This window comes from Charadrius vociferus, unplaced genomic scaffold (genome assembly GCF_000708025.1).
Source record: "Charadrius vociferus isolate BGI_N301 unplaced genomic scaffold, ASM70802v2 scaffold46, whole genome shotgun sequence".
NCBI classification, from domain to species: domain Eukaryota; kingdom Metazoa; phylum Chordata; class Aves; order Charadriiformes; family Charadriidae; genus Charadrius; species Charadrius vociferus.
The window spans coordinates 2,083,531-2,107,434 of record NW_009648710.1 but is presented as its reverse complement, the minus strand read 5'-3'; the positions used below and the strand labels follow the sequence as shown (position 1 = coordinate 2,107,434).

At 38.4% G+C, this 23,904-nt stretch overlaps 2 protein-coding genes across 2 annotated transcripts in view; one reads left to right on the top strand and one right to left on the bottom strand.

Annotated features, from left to right (window-relative positions):
* On the top strand, positions 1-6,038 carry NTAN1 (N-terminal asparagine amidase). The gene is made up of 9 exons (XM_009886578.1): positions 1-99; positions 187-252; positions 855-963; positions 1,958-2,031; positions 3,345-3,398; positions 4,204-4,257; positions 4,833-4,930; positions 5,434-5,547; positions 5,730-6,038. Exons 3-9 carry the CDS (start codon positions 920-922, stop codon positions 5,907-5,909), a joined length of 618 nt encoding a protein of 205 aa, XP_009884880.1. The 5' UTR covers positions 1-99; positions 187-252; positions 855-919; the 3' UTR covers positions 5,910-6,038.
* Positions 6,039-7,715: 1,677 nt separating this feature from the next.
* The window catches only part of PDXDC1 (pyridoxal-dependent decarboxylase domain containing 1), a 23,725-nt gene continuing 7,536 nt past the window's right edge, over positions 7,716-23,904 (bottom strand). The window contains exons 6-22 of the mRNA XM_009886577.1: positions 23,467-23,535; positions 22,871-22,949; positions 21,974-22,058; positions 21,267-21,315; positions 21,058-21,159; positions 20,728-20,853; positions 19,381-19,431; positions 18,098-18,161; positions 16,709-16,797; positions 15,884-15,989; positions 14,634-14,805; positions 13,853-13,971; positions 12,918-13,039; positions 10,748-10,840; positions 10,553-10,649; positions 9,097-9,201; positions 7,716-8,245 (exon numbers count right to left, since the gene is read on the bottom strand). Of these exons, the coding sequence (XP_009884879.1) occupies positions 7,983-8,245; positions 9,097-9,201; positions 10,553-10,649; positions 10,748-10,840; positions 12,918-13,039; positions 13,853-13,971; positions 14,634-14,805; positions 15,884-15,989; positions 16,709-16,797; positions 18,098-18,161; positions 19,381-19,431; positions 20,728-20,853; positions 21,058-21,159; positions 21,267-21,315; positions 21,974-22,058; positions 22,871-22,949; positions 23,467-23,535 (1,791 nt within the window). The 3' untranslated portion in view covers positions 7,716-7,982. The remainder of the gene's footprint in view (positions 8,246-9,096; positions 9,202-10,552; positions 10,650-10,747; positions 10,841-12,917; positions 13,040-13,852; positions 13,972-14,633; positions 14,806-15,883; positions 15,990-16,708; positions 16,798-18,097; positions 18,162-19,380; positions 19,432-20,727; positions 20,854-21,057; positions 21,160-21,266; positions 21,316-21,973; positions 22,059-22,870; positions 22,950-23,466; positions 23,536-23,904) is intronic.

Sequence of the window (23,904 nt, the reverse complement as noted above, 5' to 3'; positions counted from 1 at the left end):
AGGCAAAACTTCTGAGAAGTCAGCCTGCTCAAATTGTGGAACCCAAAGGTCTTCTATATGTCCAGCAGAGAGAGTTTGCGGTGACTACCCCTAGAGATGGTATGCAGGAACATAAAAGCTTTTTCTTCTACTGCAGCAGTGATTGTGAGAGCAGAGTTCTTACAATGTTTCTCTCCTTCAAAATAGGTTCTGTTTCCATTCTTGGATCAGATGATGCAACTACCTGCCACATAGTTGTGCTCCGGCACACAGGTATCTTTAAAAGATGTTCAGAACAAAACCTGTAGCCCTGAGGCAGTGAATTAGTATTGATTTATGCTGCATTAATAAAATAAACTGCAATTATGTTTATATAAATTTGAATCTCAAAGTCACACAATGTATTAACTAAATCACTTCTTCAAAGACTTGGCGTGTTTAGTGTCAGAGGTTCCGTGTTCTGGTTGCTCAATGAGCAGATCCTGGACTTTGTCTGCTCCCGTGGCCCGTGGGTGGTGGCAGCTGCAGACCTTGGCTGTGTTCAGCAGTATGGGCCTGCAGGACTTGCTGATAACAGAGGTAGAATTTGTGGAAAGATCCTCGCTCCGTGCCTGGATTTATGTCACATTAGAGGCGTTGCCTGGCCCTGCTTAAGAGGGCACTCGTACCCTTCATGTGAGTTCTCGTGCACACAAAGAGGTTAGTGCCTCTTCGATCACCCTGTATCTTCTGCTGGAGGCTGCTGTGCTGAGAGTGAGGTGGTGGTGGATGTAGCTCTTGCACTACTATAGTAGTGTAAACTGTTACAGATTTCAGTTATGGTAGTGTAACAGCCTCCAACAATGTCGTTAACTGTCTTCTGATGTCTTCTTCAGGCAGTGGAGCTACCTGCTTGACACACTGCGACGGATCGGACACAGAAGCTGAGGTGTCGGTCATCATGAGTTCAGTAAAATCTTTCTCTGACACCAGAGGATATGGCAGGTCAGCTCTGCTCTTAGTTCTTGTACTGTTTTTCACAAACGTTACTGCAGTTTGTAGAGTGGGGAATTTTTATGTGATCTTGAGGAGTTCAGACAGGGTAGTGGTGTAGGAAATATGTCTTGATCGGGAACGACGTGCAAAGTGCACGTGATTTCCTTGATGACAATTTTGAGGGTATTTTTAGCAGTGCTTTAAAGTATGGTTCTGTTCTGAATAGTGTCTCTGTAAAATGCCGTTTTGAGGGTTTGTGCTTACTTTTTCCCCAGTTAACTTCTGTTTCAAATGTGCAGAATTTTCCAAACAACAGTTTTGGTTTTATATTCTATTTTTCCTTCCAGACTGGTGGTCTTGTAAATTCTTTTGGGATCTGAGAATCCATCTAAGTCCCACATTAAAAAAAAAATAGGGAGGGGGGTGGGCCAACAGGGAAAAAAAGCTCTGAAATTGAATTTAGCAAACAAGGTTCTTTCTGTGTATGGGTTTTTTTTTGCTCCTGTAGTTTGGTAAGAACAAAACCTCAATGAACTTAGAGGATATGGTCTCTAAAAACTCACGATTTGTCAGGACTTGTCTTTACGTAGACACTTCTGAGAGAAGAACCCTGTTGTATGATCCAGAATAGTTGCGAGGAGGTCACGGGAGCAAAAATCTTCATGTTTAATTAGCCCTGTGTTGGGAACTGAAAGGTGGTTACTAAGTTCAGTCCAAACCAGAGGTGCTGACCATTGGAGGTACCACTGGGCTGGATGGAATTGCATGCCTGTAATGCCTCTTAAAGTTTCTCATTTGTGCTATTTCCTGGATGATCCCTGAAGTGTTCAGAATGGAATTACCATAACTTGCTATGTAATGCAAACCAACTTGGCGCATGTGACTGTAACCAGTGAGGTTTTTCTAATGGTTGCTTTGCATTTTGGGCTGGGGATTATTTTGTAAATCTCTCACCTTGGGATGTTTTTTTAACTGCTGTTTCCTGTTATTCCATCTCTGTTAGGCTGGAAGTGCACCTAGTTGGAGGTTTCAATGATGATAGGCAGTTATCACAAAAACTTACTAATCAGCTTCTTAGTAAGTTCACGTTTTTTCCACTCTCATGTCCAAAAAAAAATAGTTCTGACTGGATTTGGGGAAAGTTTGTTTGTAATCTGAGGCCCGTCACTTCACCGAAAGAAATCTGGATTTGTTTTGAAGGGTGTTTTCTCTACCTGAGCACAGGGTGTAGAGAGGGGTTGGCCACCTGAGGCTCGCATGTGGCCAGCGTGTGGGATGGAGGGTCTAAACTTGTAATTGCTTCCTGGGTTAAAGTCTAGCGTGTAGAACTGGGGTGCAGCTCAGCTGGGCTTGAGTTCTGGCTCTGCTGCTGATATGCTTTGTGATCTTGGGCAAGTGTTGTCACTGTCTAAATCTATACATGTGGGCGACTTCATTAGTTATTATTCATTTCATACCTTAATGCAATGAGGTGAAACTTAATTATTGTTTGGAATTGTCTGATGAAAGTTGTTATGTCTGTTTATAAAATCTATAGTCCAGAGAAGTGATTGCGGTGCTTTACAAACAAATTGGAAACATAAAGTACCTGCTTACCTGTAAGTGCTCTGGCTTGTGCTAAGCGCTTTTGGAGTGTGGAGAGGCCTCGGCTCCACTGGAGCAGGGGCAGGGATGGGACAGATGTCAGGATTGGAGGGAGATGGCCCAGGGGATAAACAAAAAGGAAAAGGGAACTGGCAAAGGCCACCCTTGTGGCCATTGCAGCTAGGGATTCCTGTTAGCTGGGTTATATGTTTTATGAGAGTTCTGTACAGAATAAAGTATTGGTTAGTTTATTTTTTTCCGACCTTGTGATTTTCGTGCATCATTACAATTTCAATCAACACTGTATTGCTATGAGAGCTTTGAAAAAAAAAAAAAAAAGATTATTTTTTTCTAGTGTGTGGGATGGTGAAAAGCAGAATTAACTTACAGCTAATGAAAGATTGGGTTTGCTGACTATATATGTAACACCTTAGGAAAATACATTTAAATATAAGCTGTTAAATGTATAGCGAAGTAAAGCACAGCTGATGTGATGCCAGAGCTAAACCAGTGTCAGTAAAGGGAGTAAGTGGCACAACACTGTTTTAGCATGTTTTTTCTGTTACAAATGGCTACTCTCTGTAAATTACTGTTATGTTTAGTAGCTGTGGCTTTAATTTTGTAGAAGTTTGAAGCAAATCTGCAAAACGCTCTTTGCTCTGTTGCCTTATCTAGGAACAGTGCGTTAGGTATCTCTGCCCATCCATTCTGCAGTGCGCAGCACTGATAATGCCCCCTCGTCTATATACAGCACCTGCTTTGCCACCAGTCAGTCTTATACATTGCTGCTATCGTTGTTGCTGTAGGAGCATTCGATCTCCAACCAGATGATGTTCATTTAGTGACTTTCTGTGTAACAGGTAAGAGAACGCTTCCTTGTTTTTTGATTTTTAGGCATTGAAATCAAAGTGCAGGGGTCTTTTCACACATGGCTTTTTTATCTGTCCTGTAAGAAAGAACAGCATGAGTCCTCCATAACAATTTATAATTTTTAGCTTTATTGTTGATAGCGTGTGTGGTGATGTCAAATAGACAATGCAGGGGGGATCCTCTCCTTACCAAATGCTGCTGAAATGCAACTGACAGTAGAACCAGCCATGATCAGGTTATTTTGCCTCCTGTGTCCCGTGGAGAGCGGCTGTGCTCTGTGGATTTCTTAAGAGGCAACTGCGAATGGCACTTACAGACCTTTGACTGCCGGGTTGTTAGAGCTGCCTCCCTGCAGCTGTGAATGAATTCATAAACTCATTCAGTTAGTTCATAGTGTGTGATGTCACATAAAGGAAGAAGTAATTTCCTTTTCTTTGCGTCACATTCAGGTCCTATTTCCACCGTCTTTGCATTTCAGCACTGTTGGTGACTGAAACTTGGCATCATGGTAGTTTTGCAGTGTGTTGTTTTTTCTCCTGTAAATTGCCTGTGCAGAAAGTTGAGTGACAGTTGGCTGGAGCTGGCTGTACTGTGAGGAGATAAAGAGTTCTACTCCGGGCCCCAAGCATGTTGTTATCGGCCTGTACCTCCTTTTCCATATTCCTTTTAGGCTTCCTTGGATTTTTCTGTCTTTATACAACATCAGATCTGTTCTCCTCTGATTAACACACAATGAAATGAATGCTGCTCTGAAAAAAATCCAAAGCCCTACAATTTTCACTTTTTTTCTTACAGAACTAAATGACAGAGAAGAAAATGATACTCACTTTCCAATCATTTATGGAATAGGTGAGTTAAATTAGAATTCAGTTATTTTTTCAGAACTGGTTTGCTTTTCAGCTTCCAGTAGTAAATGGGTTGCTTCTAATGACTAGGTAAAGCCTGCTCTAAAAGTTAAGTGCTGCTGTTGGAGGTGTAGGCAGAAATAGAAGCTTTCTTCTGCTGCCACCATTCAGTAGATGCACATGTGGAAGCAGCTGTGTACAAATGCAAGCAGAGTTTTTTCATTTAACTGTACTTAGGATGTTGTAACATAACATAACTAAACATAACAGCAATATCAAGCTGCTGTACTAACCTTTGGGGTTAGAATTCAACCTTCTTTTCATTGTTCGTGCTGTGCTGTTTCTAGTTAGTTTTAAGTATCTCTGAAAATGTTCTTCTGGAATATTGAAATGCTGCCAAAGCACAATAAGCAGAAATGTGCTATCACAGGCTCAGGTGGCTGTGGTACTGAGAAATGCAAGAACAGTGTTTGATGGGTTCTAAGGTTCCTGCAATGTAGTAGTGCTGGGGATGTGGTCATTTTAAACAAGTGCTTGTAAGAATTAATTGTTTCTGTGTTAAACTCTGTTTCCTACCAGCTGTGAATGTTAAAACAGCCGAAATTTTCCCTGCAACCTTCCCAGAAAAAGGGCCGGATGAGGATTTGCGTTCAGCCCATGTTTTAACAGGAGCAACAGTGAGTAAAAAGAACAGGGGGGGAAAAGGGGTATTTTTGCTGGAAGGGAAGGCTAGTCAGGGGCAATGAAACGTCAAAAGTTTGAGGAAAAAAATACTTTGGTAGTGTTCTGTCAGTAACAAAACAGATGAGAAAGATGGCAGAGCAGAGGCAAAGGGATAGCAGTGGAGATCAGACCACTTCTGCCAGGGTATGCCTTCTCTTGGAAGCACGGCTCTTTCATGTGCTGTTACGACTAGCCCTGCAGCTCCCAGCAGGATAACTTACGTAAAGAGATTCAGGTCATGGGCATAATCCCAGCAGTATCTTCCAGTTCTGGGTTTGTTGTTAGTTTAATGTCTTGTTTGTCAGAATAATTGGTTAATCTTTATGCAATAGGAATGAAGTGGGACTAAGCTGGCACGCAGCATGTCTAAGACAAAAGCTTCAGATTAAGTGAATTTGCTGTCTCTCTCATCTGCGTAAGCATTGTCCGACTCTTAAGGCTCCCTGTGTTGTTACAGCTGACTAACATTTACGATGCAAAGATGGAACAACTACATATTGGGCCATATTTCTGGAGGCCTTTTCCACATGTGGACTTCTGGTTGGAACAGGATGATAAACAGATTTTACAGGTACCCAAAACTGACTTTTTTTTTTTTCTGGTCTACCTGAGTAGAGAGAGGGGTATGGTCTGCCAAAACTTTTCCCAGTGTATTGCTGGGGAGGGTGGGAAATAAGAATATTAAAAAGCAGGATAATTGAGAACTTTGTATTCTGAATGTCAAGCAGCTCTTGCTACTGTCTTGTTTTTCAGAATCTTTCCACATCGCCCCTGGCTGAGCCACCCCACTTTGTTTCCCACATTAGATCTACATTAACATTTTTAAAAGAACATCCATTTCCATCTCGCTCCCTGTTCCCTGACAGGAAGCCTCGCATCTACAAAAAAAATGAAGAAGGGTTGTGGGAACAGGTTTGTTCTGACAAGATCTAACTTGGAACCAACCACCAGCACTGCTTTAGGGAAGTATAGTCTTGCAAGAAGAGCAATTGCAAAAAGCATATTGCTGCTCACAAATACCCTTGTTCCTGTGCTTTTCAAAATAAAATATTTTGACAGAAGCAACTTGCTTTTTTCTGCATTACTTGTGTAGGAATCACTGCTACTTTGAAGTAAGAATTTGGCTTTGGTTATGTTCTGTTGCTCCAATGCTGTAATTTGCTCGGCACAGATAGAGGGGTAGCAGTGCTGAGAGACTGAGGTAAGTCATTACATTGCTGTGTACTTTATAAAATGATTTTTCACACAAAGTGCAAGAGAGTTGCACGCACTTAAAGCTTACTGAAACACTTCAACAATAGCTTACATAATTCAAGAGTAGTAATTTGAAGAATCTTTATTGAACCATTCAGATAGTATCTAAAGAATGAAGCTCATTCCAACAAAACTACTGGTTTAACACTTCCAAATATAAAAACATTAAAAATTAATCCTTGTGGTGATAACTTTATCCCAAACAAATTACTCTTATTAACATACTTCATTGCACCAAAGAAACCAATGAGGAAGACTAGTCAACTTAATTGTTTTTTGCACTTTAGAAAAATTGCACTCTGATTTACATAAATTACCCCAACAGGAAAATTAACCTTGTCCATGGCATCCCACCCCACAGGATCTAGAAGCTGAAAGTCTAATCAAGTGACAGTACAATTCAAAAAACCCAAATTTTGCATATTATCAAAGTAAGTCCTGCTACAACTACAGCTTTGATATGTGTACCTTTTCGGGGGGAGAAAAAAAACCCTTAACAAAACCCAAATGAAGCAAACTCCGGTACCTGTATCCAGTTCTGTAGGGATGGAATGGTTTTCCTCAAAATCAGATCTTGGGGAGAGGAGGCTTTTCCAAAGAGCTCCTTTCCACAAGAGGCTCTGAAAATTTGCAGCAAACTGATTAAGATAATTCCTGGGGGGAAAAGACTTCTACACCTTAGCTTCTGATTCATCCAAAGCTTGTTTGTGCATTAGATCGTCCTAGACATTATGAAGTTGTGCTGTAGTGTAAATAACCTGTATAATTTCTTTGAGTCTGTACATTTCCTACCATAGGTAAGTTACTGTTACTCAAAAAAATTTGTTGAAACCATCACAAATGTATTGGGTTTTCAAGCTTTACTACAACTATCTTGAAAAATACACAACAGAAAGAACTCCAGTTACACTACATAAATGTGTTCAATAGTATTTGGTTTATAAATGCCGTGCAAAGGAAAATTATGGTGCATTGGTGATTCTTTCCAGTGGCAGAAGCAAGAAGCCGTGTAGGCGTGCAGAGGCACTGTTTCGTTCTAGAAGGCTTAGCGCTCATTACCATAGTCCCTACAGTACCAAGGGCCTCAGCTGGATGGGTCAAGTCACACAACAGCAGGGGAAATGGTTGATGGCAAAGTACTACGTGGTGACTCCTGTCTACGCAGGCATCTGTCCCTAACGCTCACTGCACTACAACTGTTCGGCAATGTTCTTTATAAGGTAAAAAAAGAAGCAAAACAGAGCTAGTGTGACTTCAGTAGGTGTTTTGCAGGAGAGGCAGAACTGAATTTTAAATAGTAAAAAGGTGAACAATTGGCAGTTGATTATTTTTTTTTAAGGTGTATTAACGTAAAAGAAGATCATTTAACAATTATTAGGTGCATCTGTATTCTTAATCTTGTGTATGGCTGATTGGTTAGTTAGCAACTAGCTAGCATGCTTACATTCCTACAGGAAGGAAAACTGCCAATTTTTTTTTACAAATGTTTATGAGCACTTAATAAATTTGACTAGTACTTTGGCGACACTGACATGTAGAGGATTAAAGCAACTGTAACAAGTGTACGATAAGACAAATCTCTGTCCCATGGGGGGGAATTTATATTTGTGCAAAATCCCAGTTAATAAGTTACAGTAGTTATTACTGTACTAGTGTGTGGCACTGTTCACATTTTAAATGCATCATTAATAAATACCCTGCCTCCCAGGGCACAGGCTTCCTCTGTGAAGTCTGAAATCCACAGCCTGGATTTTATCTTTGACTTTCTTGTTCCTCTACCTTCGTGCAGTCATGTGGTGATCTGTCACTTTGAATGTCCTCCGCGTCTGTCTTTGTTGGCTGTGCCACCTCCTTCTGCTCCTCTGTTTTTTCTGTCTCCAAAGGTCCTTGCTCTTGGCCGGGGGACTGAGTCAGGGGTCTCTGATCCATCTTCTCCAGGTCATCACAGTGGCTGACTGAACTGGTCTCACTGAATGCATCAGAACTTCTTAAAGACCTTTTAAAAATTTTCTGACCTGTGAAGCGTTTGATGAATACAGTACCAATGAAGGCACCGAATACAAAATGTGGCATGCACAACTTACGTTTCAAAGAAAGTATCTGAATTTTACAACTGCAAAGAAATAGATTTTATTAGGGTGCTAACTTGTGCCCTAAACATAGACATACTTTCTTGCAGTTACAGATAGGTATGCAAGGCAGTAGCACCTGTTATTTTATCCTGTGTACACAGAGATGGTTCAAATGCAGCTGAAAAACGAACTGCCTATATGCACAGTGAAGTCATTCTAGGGTAAAAACTTGCACTGAAAATCGTAGGCTGGAAGCCAACCACCTCAAAAGGGGAGTTAAAACTATGGTTTTCCTGCCAGTCAAATCAACATTAATTACTAATACAACGATACAGAACATGCCATAGATTTAATAGATCTTCACCTTAGAATGACTTTGTCCACAAAATACTAGGAAGCAACAGAAATGCAGTTGCTCAAATACATGATTAAACATTATTTGTGCTTTTATTTCAAATAAAACTGTTGGCTTGTTTAGCTGCTCATTTTAAAAATTCAATAATTGCATAATATTCCAGAGGGAGATTCCAGACTTCGCAGGCAGTTGTCAGGTAATGGGATAACAGCTTTCTGTAGTCCCAGGAAGAATTCTTGGGGAGAAAACAGATGGGGCTGGTGTTCCATGCCATGTTTAAATTAAGGTTTTTAAGGTAGACTTAAGGCACTAGAAGATGAGCTCTAGTTCCAGATATTATGAAAGATGGAAAATCATGTGGCTCTTCCTGTGTCATGCAACTCAGATGGCAGGATGTTCTAGCAAGTTTTAGAAATAAGACTAAGACATAGAAACTTACCAGGAAGTCTTTGCTTTGCAAGGCTGGAAGAAGGAGTGGGTGGTGGAGTAGTGCCTGTGCCTTGGGCTTTTGATACATATGTAGATTCTGTGGATTCTAGAGAGCCTGCAGGTTTAAAAAAAAAGTATCAGGTTGAATATAGCACAAACTAGACAAGTTTTCTGTTCATCTGTATTTATAAGGTATGTAACAATCTTATTTTTAATGCAGATTTCTGAAAGTGCATGGGCTAGGTTGAGTTGAAACTGCCACTTGATGGTAATCCATTTCTGAGTACGTGGGGACATGAGTGCTGAGACTCACAAAGATGAATAGTTTCCCCTCACGCTCACTTCACAACGCTGCTACACCCCGTAGTCCTTTCCCCCTTCTCCACTGGGCACTGGACATATTCCCAGTGCATTTGGAAGGGGGTTCTAGCTATGAGGAGGGTAAGTATTCCCAAGGAAACCTTGCTGTTCTCTGCTGTAAAAACCTTCCAGTCGGTGCATCAAGAGTCAGAAAGATCCCAAATACAGCAGGCGGCCTTCCACGCTGTTTACAGAGATGCACAGACAGCTGGGCTATTGTTCTAGGTCCAACAGACTCTTTGCTGAGTTCAGGAATGTTCTTAAGATTCTGCCACAATTTTTACAGTGAAAATTTGTAATTGCAGAAAGCATTATGTTAGTACATCAGTCTTAATGAGGTAAAAGCTATAGCTGGTCCTTTTCATATCACTGGACATGCATTACAAATGAGTAAAATAATGATCTTTTACATTGTAATATTCTATTCATTATTGTTTCCCACAAAGCCAGGTTCATGCTAGTCCCCAGCTAGTTTTAGCCTGTCCTTGTCAGCCATTGCACTGTTTACCATGCAAACTTGTATTTCATCAGTGTGGCAATAGCCAGATGATATCTCATACCAGGATTTCAGACATGAAATTCCAGTAGCAGAGCGGAACATCTGAGTGCCACTTTGCAAGCACACTCCAGGGGATACATGTGCACATACACGGGGCAAGCAACATTCTAAAGAGCTGAGCTACCCTGCTAGCTTACATATTCATAAACACAGCATAAACACCAAACTCTTGCAGCGTATGTAGCCAAAAGTCACAGAAATTATTCCTCTGTTAATAAATGCCAATGTCTGATACAGCTTTTTATATCATTTATATCATTTATATTAGTGACTCAACATGCAAGAACAAAATGATGCCAATGTCTGATACAGCTTTTTATAACGTGACTCAACATGCAAGAACAAAATTTAAACTGTACAAGTGAGGTTATAAGACTGTCTTACTGGGTGTTACAAAAATAGCGAGGAGCATGTTCCTTTGCATCCTACGGGTGGATTATGTCACTCTCAATCAAATCCGCACAAGAAAGTGTGTTGCAATTTTAGTACAAAATTGGAAACAGTTCTAACAACAGCATAACATGGCCGCAGATACACTGAGACCTACCTGCTGTTAAGTTAAATGTTCTTCCCTTTGGTGAGGCTTGGAATGGAGAAAACCAGTTCAGCACAGAGCCTACTACAGGTATTTGTCGTAGCACTCCCTGCAAAGTACACAACCAAACATTGGCTGGTGAGCAAGCTACCTACGCGGTGACAAACGATTTCAAGTTACCGAGATAACGAATGTTTATAGCCTTACCTCTTCCAGAAGTCGTTCTTCATTTGCTTTCTGAAGCTGAAGTTGTGCTTCCTGTATCCCTTTTCTAACAACTTCAGTCATGTTTTCCAACAGCTAATAAAACCAGAAATTATATTATTATATACATTAGTTGGGCAGTCATGTTTTCCAACAGCTAATAAAAACAGAAATTATATACATTAGTTGGACCTGAAATTGTCTTTTTTGTTCAGGTTTTGAGGATGTTAACATGGTAGTCGGATATTCTTCTAATTTAAAACAGCATTTGACAATCACTATTTCATTACGACTGTAAATTAAAGAATGTACAGGCTGACTATGGGTTTTTTTAAAAGATATACCCGGAGGACAAAATGTCATTTTAAACAGGAATGGTATATATTTTTCTTTTACTTAGAAATGAGCCTGTGACCCAAATTCTTCAAAGATCTGCTTAGCACATAAGTGTTCATCAGATGCTGAATCTGACTGGAAAAAAAAAATTAGGTTTATGGAGTACATCTTGGTTTCCAGGAGTACCCAGGACTTCAAGCAGCCTCGCAGTAAGTCTAACCGGGTATGTGTCGGTCGAGCTTCAACTTTGGTTTTCAAATTTAATGTGTGGCTGCCAGTCTGTTCCCTGCAGCATTCTATGCCAGCGTCGGTGACTTATACTGCAAAGGACAAGCAGCTTAGTGGGAGAGTTAGAGGGGCAGTAAATGAACAAATCCAAAACATCAAAGTCACAATTTTGTCTTGTGCAAGACCAATGCCAATTTCCATAACTTAATATGGGTGTTAATATTGCACAAGGCCTAGGTGACAGGCACGTCCTCCAAAATGCCAAAAATTTGGGTTACTGTCAGTTAGTAAAAACAAAGGAAAAGAGGAAGGTGCTCCTTTTCCCTGGGGAAAGGCAAGCCAGGAACTGACCGCCACAGCAAGCTAAACACCCCACTGTACTGACTACGAAAGGGAGCGCAATGGAATTGTGCTTAAAGTGCAAGGAAGAACTACTTGGGTTTTCTGGTCCCTAGTCAAGATGTTTGTCCTAAATTTTGGTTCTGCCTTTTAGTGTACTTATCTCTGTGTCCTAAGGGCTTGCTTATACTGGAACAGTTTTTTTTCTAAAAAATTCCATCTTGTACCAAACTTCACTTATCTAAATGATGCAAGTGTCATTCTCACAGATTGGTTGTTTCTCAGTTTTGGATCAAATGGTGGAAGATCCTTTCAGTACCACAGATTTATTGTAGCTGGTTCCAAGGACTGCACCTTTCTGAGTCCTCCACTACTCTGTTCCTCTCTAGAAACTTCCAGATCAGAGTGGCCCTTTTTTCTGACATTTGGTTCCTAATCTCTCAACAGTTAAAAAACCCAAAGGTACTCTACAGGCAAACTACCTTTCTTCTCACCCTCAAAGCAGCATAGGGAGTCAAGAGTGGCCAGAAAGTCTCCAGAAAACATTGCCAGAAGAAGTTTCATTGCCAAAATCAATATATTCCCACTGGCAGAAACAGGCAAAGTATTTCTGAAGTTCTATTTATTTTTTAGGTGAGGAAATTAAATGCCCAGCACTGGAGGAATGAAAGGACAGACATTCATTTCTGATGCAGGTCATTTAAGAATTCTACTTTAGAGAACATTTGAAGAACTCTAACCAGGTAAATACTTTTACAAAAAGGAGCTGCATCATCAGCTTTATTACTTCAATAGATAATTTGTAATTTCCATTTTTAAGCAACCAATTTAAATTTTTTCACACACTTTAGGGCATAGTCTTCTCTTAAAGCTGGTATATAAACAATTGCAATCCCACCACATCTAGTGATGAGAAACACCAGCTCACAATCAGCCCCCACCTTCCCTTTTGATTTTTTGGGGGGCTTTGGGGTTTTTTCGACAGCTTAAATTTTAGTGATAAAATGAGCCTATTTCAGTACTACCAAAGTTTTTCATTAGAACTAATGACACAGGACCAGGAACATAGATCAGGACATCCTCAGACTATCATAATCCTGTAACAAAAGTTCTCTTTATGTGGACACAGATTATTACTTCCACAGTAATTAATATAGTTTGTTGCAGGCAAATACAATTTTTACTTTCACAGAGAACAAAACCATGTCCTGAAGCCAATATGGATGGGAAAAAAAGGTGCTGCAATGCTTTGTGATTTATTAATACATACTCTTGAATTTTCTTCAATTTCTCTGCCGGTTGCTGCAATAGTTTCAACTAACTCCGACACATCCAGGTCCTCAGTTACCATGCCAATATAAACGCAGTTCTTCTGCCCTCCAAATTCAGGACCTGTGAGCATGGGGAGAATCAAGTCTTTCTGATGTACAAAAATGCATTCTCACAAGAGGCACAACACTCGTGCTTGCGAATCTGGAGATCCTAATACGCACACAGACACACTGCAGTAATTAAGGGCAGTATCTGCACAGGTATAAATTATGCAGACTAAAAAAACTCAGCCCTGCAGGTGTTCAAAAAGAGAAAACAATATCCAAACAAGAAAAACTGATATTTTATACAGCCAAGGAGTTGTATAATAAATATCAGTGTTGAATATGCTTCAGACTTGTTACTTTCTGTCATGTTACTTGGTTCCACAGTTCTAGGACACTTAATGTTTGAAAGCTGACTAGAAAAAGATCAGAGTTCTGAGTAAGCAAATTAATATTATTTCAGCTATAATGTGGCACTAAAGTGCTGCTAATTATCATGAAAGTCATCTGAAGCTCTTAATCTAGGCACAGAAACCAGTGGACTGGTCAGCGGGTTTGGACTGAGATCTGCTCTTCACTAACTGAGAAGGCTCAGTTCACAAAGAGGAGCACTGCAGCCGTTACTCTTTCTGACCAGGAAACCCTTCTTGGTCTAGTTGCTCATGAGTCAGTTTTCACAAGTAGCTCTGAGAGCAGCGCACCTTCATCACCCTGCAGAACATGTACCAACTGAAACAGGGGTTAGGAGGAAACAAAGTTACAGGTATTATTTCTACAATAACCCTATAAGCAGCACTGTAATGACCTATGCATCAATGCCCTATTGAACCATTAGAACACAGCCGGTAAAATGACTATTAGCATGAAGTTTTTTAAATAGTGCAGTTACCCAAAGAAAAAGTGAGATCTGACTCCAGTTCATTTAATTTTTTCAGAAGTTCTGTATTGATTTTTTCTAGTTCTTTTTCTTGTTTGTCATCATTCTTCCCATCGCTGTGGTAGTTGTACCTTCAAACCAAGCCAGAAGATGGTAATTTCACTTATCAGTACGTACAAAAATGTATAGACATTTAGCGTGTCTCTACAATTTTCTGTATTTTATAAACCAAAAACCTCAAAACATTACAGCTTAGATCAACGAGTTTATTGGCCTTTGTCATCAGTGACTTTGGGGTGGGGGGAGATTGCTGCTGCAAGCGTAACTGAACTCAACAGATTTCTAGGTAATGTATTGATTATATTTCAACTGGTTTGACTATGCAGAACCCTTCCCAGCAGACACTATCAGAGGATCAGAACAGACATTTGAAGGATTTTATTCAGTATATTAGTGAATCCCACTATAGATAAAAATCTAAGTTATACAGTAGGATGCACTTGCATATTACATATCCATCTAATGGTCCACACACTGCCTCTGATATTAGAACTGTTGCCCTAATTTTGCTAAAATGGCTCTTCAGATTTTCTTTAAAAAAAAAAATATCTCAAAGTAAGCAACATTAAAAAGGTAATTTTTCAAGAAGTACTCGAAAGTTTCAACTGGGTGCAAAGCCAGATACTAATCAGCAAACAACACACACAAATCGCCACTAACGAGATCACATATTCCTTTCTGTTAATGCACAGTCTATCCAAACATATAATGAAGAAAATACTGAAAAGTTTACCTTACAACACCTAATCCTGGCCAGCTGAGATCTTCAATATACAACAGGCCTACTGTTCTTCTCACTTCTTGCTCAAATTCCTCTCTCAGTTGCAGTGTACTTGTCAATACTGGTATCTTCATTTTTAAGCAGTCTACTAGCTGATCAACATCTTGTATTTCAGTTCCTAAAACTAAAGAGCTGATGTGTTAGTGTGCGGTAAAAGTGAGTGGGCATCCCACACGTGGCTGAATTAAGTAATCTGTAAAGAAGCCACTCTAAGTCAATCATAAATACAATTTACAGAGAGTATTGAAATATCTGGATCTATCTAACAGTGTTTTTTCTTCAGTTATCTATCCACTGATAGATCAAAATGGAGAGAGCTAAGATTTCATAAAAAATAAGCTAATAAAAAGGATTTTCTGATGTTACAACCTAATAAGGACAATACCCTTTTTCATTACACCGGTAGCTAGCATCAGAAAAATTCCCCTTCCTGTAACCCAACAGACCATGAGTTAGCTTCCATGTCGCTTTAACACAAAACAAAACCAACTAACCAAACCACCACGACATCACCTACTAATTGTATTCTAAGATTTACTTTTCCGTGTACACCAAGATCCTCTTGCATCAGGTGTTTTGATATCCTCAGCCACTCCCCCGCCCCCCCCCAGCTAATAGGAGATACCACGTATCACTTGCAGCCCCTGCAAGTTGCTCTGTGCATCTGCCGAGTCTAAACAAAGTATGTAGATGGTGCTGACTTAAATGTGAAATTTAAGACACTTTCCGAAACTCCCCAATTTTAGAAAAACATAGAGGTTTAGTAAATAATTATCCTAGTTAAGTAGCTGTACTTTGAACACAAGCACCATTTCAGTGTTGAAACACCTGTGTAGAAGGGTCAAGCATCTTGTGTTAAGCAGCTGAGAGGAGAAAAGGTAGGGATGATTTATCCTTCATATTTCTTTTATAACTGTTAGAAACAAAGAGCTTCTCCCCTCGCTTTGCCTAACGAATTTAAAAATGATCAGTAGAAGTCTTTCTCTGCAGAGGTAGTGAGGCAATGTCACCCACAACAGCTGAGCTACCACTAATGCACCCATTGGCAAGGCACAGCAGAATGATAAAGCTGAGACAATCCTCACCAGAGGAGAATATACTAAAGAGTTCCTTGAACATATCTGCTTTTACACCAGGAGATTGTTCTACAGTTCTGTAGCAAATCCCAGTTTTCACAAGTGGCTGAATTAAGTGAACATTACCTGCAGAAGTCATTAGTGGGCTAAAACGCACACACGTGCCTTCATCTTCCAGTTCTACCACATCAACTCCACTGGCAGGAACGAGCTGTGCCAACTGCTCTCCTAGCTGAAGGGACAAGGCAGAGTTACAGAAGCGCAGGGAGCATGACCTCCTGCAGCCACCAACCCAGGCTAGATGCTTCCCACAGTTAAGGCGAACCACATGCTAAACATTTTTCTGTATTTCTCAAAATCACTTCTTGTAACAAAATACTTTAGCTTGCTGGTGATATGACAAAGTTGGATGTGTACTTAAAATCACGAAAATTCAGGATAAGCTACAAGTGTCACAAGTCAGAAGTTTCTGCAAAATTGTCACTGCCATTAATTATGCTATGATTACGACGCAATTAATCCAAAATAGTTATGCATTCAGCTCTCAAAGCACAGGCTTCTAGAATTAATTATCTTAAGATCTGGGAAAGAAAGACTGCCTAGTCATGAATACAGGGACATTGTCCATGAAGTATCTAGCTGATTAAAGAGGTTTAAAGTTTTCACATATTCCCACAAGACCAAGGAAAAAAATCCACTACTGACAGCTTAAGATGCACTAATAATTCCAGTAATAATTACATGTAAAATAATCAGAAATGTGAAAGCAACTTTGTTTCAGAGCAAATTCACCTTTTAAATCCAAAATGCCCACTAGCTTTGCAAAGGATATCAGATCAAGAATACTATCCAGCTAGTCTGCCAAAGGTTTTATAATTACTGATGAACCCACCCCAGAAGCATTCCACCACCACTTCTTTTTCCTTAAAGAGAAAAAGCCTCCATTCTTACCCACTGATTGAAAGTGTCATAAATGTGTCTTTCGTTGCTTATTATGGGGTGCTGAATAGTTGAGGCCTGTGCAGCATGTGAGGTTTGATCTGAATCCAAAGATATAAGAATCACAGAAGTGGATTTTTATTTACTTAATTAAACAAAAGGCAACCTAAAATTTAGATAAAAGACAATTACATTTCCTAGGTAAATTAACACATCTACACAATGTACTGGACCTCAAGCAAACTAACAAGGGGGTTTTTTTACAGGTATGTTGAACTTGACAAATACTAGAAGTAAAACAGAGTGTTGAATATACTAGTTTTAAAAACAATGAATAAAATACTTCTCTCGGTTTTGAGGTTCAAATGCCCCTATGGAAATAAACCCACTGTTTTCACAAGGCAAAATTCTTTCACAGTAGGCTGCAATATTTAATGTGATGCATTCAGCTACTTTTTAAATCTAATTTTGATGATTACTTTCTGTTTTAAACCACACAAAAATAATACAAAGGACTTAAGAGTCCTTCTAATTCAGGTGGTTGACTTCTCCCTAGTAAAGCTTTTCAAATAAATGCATTAATGTAGAAAGCAATCCACCAAGTCACGGGAGCTGGATCAATAGGTTTACTTTGTGAGTGCAACTGCTAATTAGATTAGAACCAAACCCAATCCTCCCCCATGCCCAACACAAAAAATTCACACACGATTAAAATCTACACTTGTAACAAAACTACAGTCTTCTAGCAGTCTTTTGCCTCATCCCAGCTGGACATGTCCCCACCCTCAGAGCGCGCAGGTACAACCAGCACAACAGCCTCTGTTGTAACTGACAGGACAAAAATCCTCTCTTGGAGAGCACATCTAAGCAAGGATGTTCTGCTCAGAGCCATGTGGCATGGCTACTGTATAGCCGTGACAGTATTTCCAGAGCTGTTCCTAAAGTGTTTTGCTATTTTTACACTTGCTGTTGCAACAGTTTTAATCAGTAAAACAGAGAAACATGGTTCTTGCAACTAGCCACTACATTTAAAAGGTAGAGAGAGCCTGAACAAAGCGAAGGAAGATCTTCCCCCATCATTACACTCAAGCACAGCTTACCAGAGACTTCCATCATTTGCTCTCAAGATCAAAATCATATGCAAATCTCTCCTCACTCAAGAAGGCAGAAAATGACTTGTTATGAAAATCAGAAACACTGCAGTCTATCTAAAAAAAGAAGCTATCACATGTATGGATTCTATCACTAGTTCACCGCCAGCATTCAGAACCTTTTTAAAAGCATGTTACACAAGAGAAGTGCACTACATAACATTTACCTCATCAAATTCATTTTACAAATTAGTAGTTTAAAAATCTATAAAGAGAGTTTTTTGGTTTTGCTTTTAAATAAGTCACATACCTCTGTTTGAATATTCCCGGAAGAACTTGAAAACTACCACTGGTGAACTCAGTTCATCTTCAACCTTAAAAAAAATAAATATATATTTTCACATAATTTTTTTTTTAGATTTAACACTGTGTATCATTCCTTAGGCTGCTGAGCAAAGCAGATAATTTTGTTTTGACAGCAGTAACAATGTTCACACTATCTCAGTATTAGAACTTAACTCTAGGAGTGTAAACATATCTGTAAACACAGGAAAGTAAATCATTACGCAGTTAAAGCAGAATTGTATTGGTTTAAGGTATGCATAATTAACATTTGGGCACTATAAGGCAAGAAACCTAAGCAAGTTCATTAGCAAAGATATGGTATTAAATAGTTTATTTAACTTGAAGTATTTTCAGATATTAACATTTAAAAAATTCTCTTGGAAATTGCCCCAAAATCATTGGAGAACATCAAGAAAGTTCCAGCAGGACTGAAAAGATTAGAATTGAACCAGCTTTGGGGATAGGAGAAATGGACTGGGCAACTTCTGGAGGCAATCTGAGGCTACATTTCACAATCCTAAAACTGAAAGATTTATTTAAGTAAAAGGGGGAAGTGCTACAATAACTTGAACTCCCAAGGCCACTAACACTCTTGGAAAAACAATTTTTACAAAAATGGTTGTTGTCAATCAGAATGAACCATAAATTATCTATTGCCCCAGAAAACTAAGCTAAATGTATTTTCTATACATCAAGTTCAGTTAAAATTGGGGGGGAGGGGGAGTAAAGCCACCAACTCCTGTCGAACACATCTCAGAGAACCCAAATTTGGAATGACTACATTAGATGTAATTTCTTAAACTATTTCTGGTGCAAAAACCTCAGCCAGGATAATTTTCTTGCACACTTTCACAGGGTTCACAATAGCATCCCAACAGCAGGGTAAGATGCAGCCAGAATGTATCAGAGAGGTTTATGGAAATTGGTTTCATAAATGTATTACTGAACAAATCCATGTTTTAAATGGAATGAAATCAACTGCGTAAACAATTTCAGGATGTTGTTCTGCTAGCACCACTGACTGCACGAGTACACAGCAATGGAACAAATATAATCCAGAGGTCTCATACAAGCGAGCCACATGATTTCATTGAACACCAGAACTTAATTAGAAAGATACCAAGCATCTTCAAAACAATGGCTATGATTTAAGTAGTATTTTTAAATAATTTTTTAATCAAAGTTATTCTTATCATTTAACAAGCAAAGACTAAGCTATACAACCAAAGTATTAAATGCAGACTGTACCGAAGTTTTAATGAAATCCAGGTTTTTCAAGTTTTCCAGCAACCTTTGACTCTAAAAGGCCACAGCAGAAGGCAAACAAAAGGAAGAGACAAAGACACAGTTTTAGAAGTTGAAAATTATTCTGAAAAGCATTAAATAGTCACTGCCATAATTTCTATTTCTGAACAAACCCCTACAATGCGTCAGAGATTCATTCAGTTCTGAATTGTAAATTTAGAACGTAATGAAAAAATGTTCTATTTTTAGTAAAACACTGACTACAAAGCAATTTTCATTAAAATAAAGTCTTGGTGTATTTGTTGACAAAGTTCCACAGATATTACAACTCCATTGACTAACTAATGCACAGTGTGTAGCGGAACAGTTCATTTTCTCAAAGCTACCATAGCAACTGGTTCTGATGGCTTTCTAAATTATTTTCATTAGAAAAGACATTCTTACATTGTGGTTTAAGACTATTAATATACTATTATAAAAGCTAAGATCAATCTTAGATGCTACAAAATCTTAATGACTAATGATACTTCGTCATTCTTTTAGGTCTTTCACGCCAATAGCATCTTCACTAACCGTTACAGAAACATTCCATTCCATTTTGCCCTTCTTTGTAATTTTTGTAAAGGCTGTACCTTTAAGGAAAAAATGTTTTGCACATAAACAATGCATTTTTAAACTAAGACATTATATTGGACTTCAATTTTTACTAGGGTAAGGACTCAACTTCAAAAACAGTGCACTTGCCACTGTATCTGAAGAAATGTTTTGAAGTCCTTTTTGTCAGGCATTCATAATTTACTATTACTTATATCAATACAATGCCAAGTAGAGTAGGAAAATAAGAAAGTCTTTCTCTGAAGAGCTTTCAAGCAAAACAGTTAAAACAGAAAAGTGACAAAAAAAGAGAAATTATTATGTTACTTCACTGTTTAGAAAGAACAAAGATTAAGTATTTCTCATTAAAAAAACCTTAATAAAATACACAATCTAATAGTAAAAGCACATCCCTCCCCCAAACACTTTATTCTGCTTTAATAATTTGTTTGTAACACAATATGAACCACTGTGGCATTTTGTCAAAAACTACAGTATTTTAGTTGATTCTTCTACAGTGCATCACAATAATCAGAAAGATGTATTAAGAGCTGTTATAACACCATTTCTAAGTAAAACGGTGTTCTGTGATAGCCATCTGGATATTGCTTGTACTGTAGTTGCTATCTGAACTTTCTTTCTGCTTGGAGTCTCAAACTGTTAAATCAGATAGTGAGGATTCTTAAGAACAGTCTCCAACTCATACTCAAAGAAGCAAAGTATCCATAAACAACGTGCCAAGCAGCTGTTGCTTACTAGTTGTGAGGCGTGCTTTATCCTCTCCACAATCCCATCGTGGCCCAGGTACTGCAAGGAGAGCCACAGTGGCAGGGCACGGAGCTTCTCCACGGGCTGACTCGATGTCAGGCCAGCTGCTAAGGACTAAAGAGGAAAATAAACAATAAACAGACCACTATTAACCTCTCCAATTATTCCATGTTTTCCAGCTTATGGAATATGTCACAGCTTAAATAGGGGAGCTTTTACAAATCATGATGGGGATGCTTATGCAGAACAAGACACTACAACACAAAGAAAATGAAAGTCTCAAGATTCTGAGAGCAATGACTAAGAAGTTAAACATACCAAAGATGGATCCTCATGTCTGTAGAGCGTCACTGCAGGTACAGCCGGGAGACCCAGCCAGGAACCCAGAGTAAGAGTCATGCTGTCACACTTTGTAGCAGCCTGAATTTCATTACAATAAGCAGAATATAAGCCATATATATTTTGATTAGATCATGACCTTAAAATCTAGAGTGCATTGTTAAGGTTCTAGAGATAGTAAAACATACCAGTACAGAAGAGGAGACGTAACCCAAAGCCAAAGTTGCCAAATTCACACTAGAAAAATAAAATGGTTTTAGCACTTATTAAATGTGTATTAAGAGATAGCATTTTAATCTTCAGTTTAAATATTTTCTGTTGATGTGTAAAGGGAGGTAATTTTTGTTTGTACGTTCTTCATTACCGATACAGTAGTGGAGCAATGGAGTCTTCATTAACATTGTCTAAGTTCTTGGAATTTCTCTTCCTTTTGGTTTAATTCTCCCCCCAGTTATGTTGCACACTGCACTTGCAGCAGTCTTCCTGGCAACCTTCATTAAAGCGTCATTTCTTCTACACTCATTTCATTGTCCTTTCTCATTCTCAATAATCACTGTATAATGTCTCCCCTGACTTGTCCTATAACGTCTTTTTATTCTTATTCCAAGTTCTTCAAAGCAAGGGCAGATCAGACTACCATCTGAGTAAAAGTAACCACTAACCTATGCTGAAATAACCACTCCAATTAATTATTCCTGTATATGCAAAAAAAAAAATAAAATATCTGAATCTCATACAGTGACAAAATTATAACTGTATAAAATGCTTAATATGGCAAAAATAAACATGGTCCTATGGCCGTCTACTCGCTGGTTAGCTGTAAAATTGTGTGCTATCCATTAGTCAGAGTTTTTGATGAATATAGTTATACAGAAATAAATTTCAAGTTTCATACCCTTCTACATGGAGCCACATGTTATACTGCTCACAAAGTTCCTTCAGTCGTCCAAGTTTATCTGTGTGCCCAGCACCTGGTGTCCCTTTGTTGAAAAGGAATAAAAGGCAATCACAAAGGATCAGCATGTAAGCTAGGATTCTACATAAAAGGACCTCTGGTACTGTTGTCAAAATAGTCACACAAGAGCAGGAAAGAGGATGTTTAAAAAGAGTCTACTGCACAATGTTTGTATTTGGTTCATCCTGACTTACGAGCAATTGGAATTCCAGACAAAAAAAAAAAAGATACTTGTTTTGCTTGTCAATATACCTTAAAAATACTGAGAAAATTAGGTATTCTAGGCATTCAGCCTCAGCAGCCTCAGATAAAAACTACACACATTTTTAATATGTTCAAAGTATGACTTTGGAAACTAAAGGAAACTAAAGGACTAAAGGAAACTAAACCAAGACTAACATCTCAGATATTTTTCCAAGTCCAAAGCCAGTAACAGTTACCTCCTAACAGTACCTAAAATAAATTTTGTTCATGAGCAGCTCTGTTTAATTAACTATAAGAAAAATGTAATTTTTAAAGCTAAAGTTGATGGCACATCCATCAAAAAATTCTGAAGTGTTAATGTGAAACTGATTTTCAAGAAGAAAATCACTAAGTAAGTTCTACTCTACTAGATATATCAACTGACATAAGCAGAACTGTAGCAATACACTGGAACTCAGTTAAATAAAAAAAACCCTCTAGATAGATAATTATTGTGTGGTTATTGAGATATTTCTTGATATTTCCTGACATACAACCACTAAGCTGTTTAAGAAAATATATTTTTATTTTGGATTTTATATATGTTCATGAAATAGTGTGCCTTTTTTGTTATTGTTTGTCCATAGCACTTACCAGCATTGGCCACAAGCAACAAAGGCAGTTTTCCAGACTCAACATCGTCTTTAATCAATCTGTCCAACAAAGCAACATCCTGTTATCAATAAGAAAAAGATATGCATTTATAAATATGTTTGTCAAACAATACAGAATTGTTTCTGCTGAACTGGAAAAGCGCGTTAGCAGTGAAAATGGACAGCATTCTGAAGTTCTGGAAGACACTACTAACGTCTTTGTCGCTTGCACTTTCTTCTTCTCAAATGTAAAATAACCTGAAGGTTAGATAAATTATTTGTGAAAAATACAAAACAAATACATCACATAGTTTGTAAACGTACCTCTGACTACACATATTCTAGAAATCTTGGATTAAAAAGCACCTTACTACATGCCATTAAAAATATCTTGCAAATGACAGGACCAAGATACAAGCTGCTAGCTTTTTAGAGGATTTCAATCTATGATTTGTACAGCTATAAAACAGAAGACTTAAAGGTTGAAAAAGTACATTAATAAGCTTTTCCTAACATACTTGACATTCATTTAATGAGGTTTTAAAAAAAAAAAAAAGACAAAAACAACAAAAGAGCTTTTAAGGAAGACAAACTTACCATTTGGTGTTGAGATCCAAACATAGTGTTACAAGGCACACGGCACATGCAGGAAAGGGGTAACCCTAGCTGCAATAAAAATGATGGCATTTCAACAACCAAGACATATTCATTTTAAAGTGTTCACAGAAACATACAGAGTGACACAAAAAATAGTAAACACAATAAAAATCTGGATATTACATTATAAACTAAGTTTTCTGCTAAACCTTATAATCAAATTAACAGCAGAGAAAAGAAAGCACAGGAAAAAGTGGAAACACACAGTCAACTTTTGGTCAGTACATCTCAACTGCATTCAGTTTTTCTAATGAGGTATGCCCTGTAAAACAATGTAAACTCAGACCTCTTTTTCTTGGCCCCCCCTGCAATTAATACATCCTATAAGCAAACGTGTGTTTTGTGCACAGGCCATGTTCCCCTTGGAAGATCACTAGA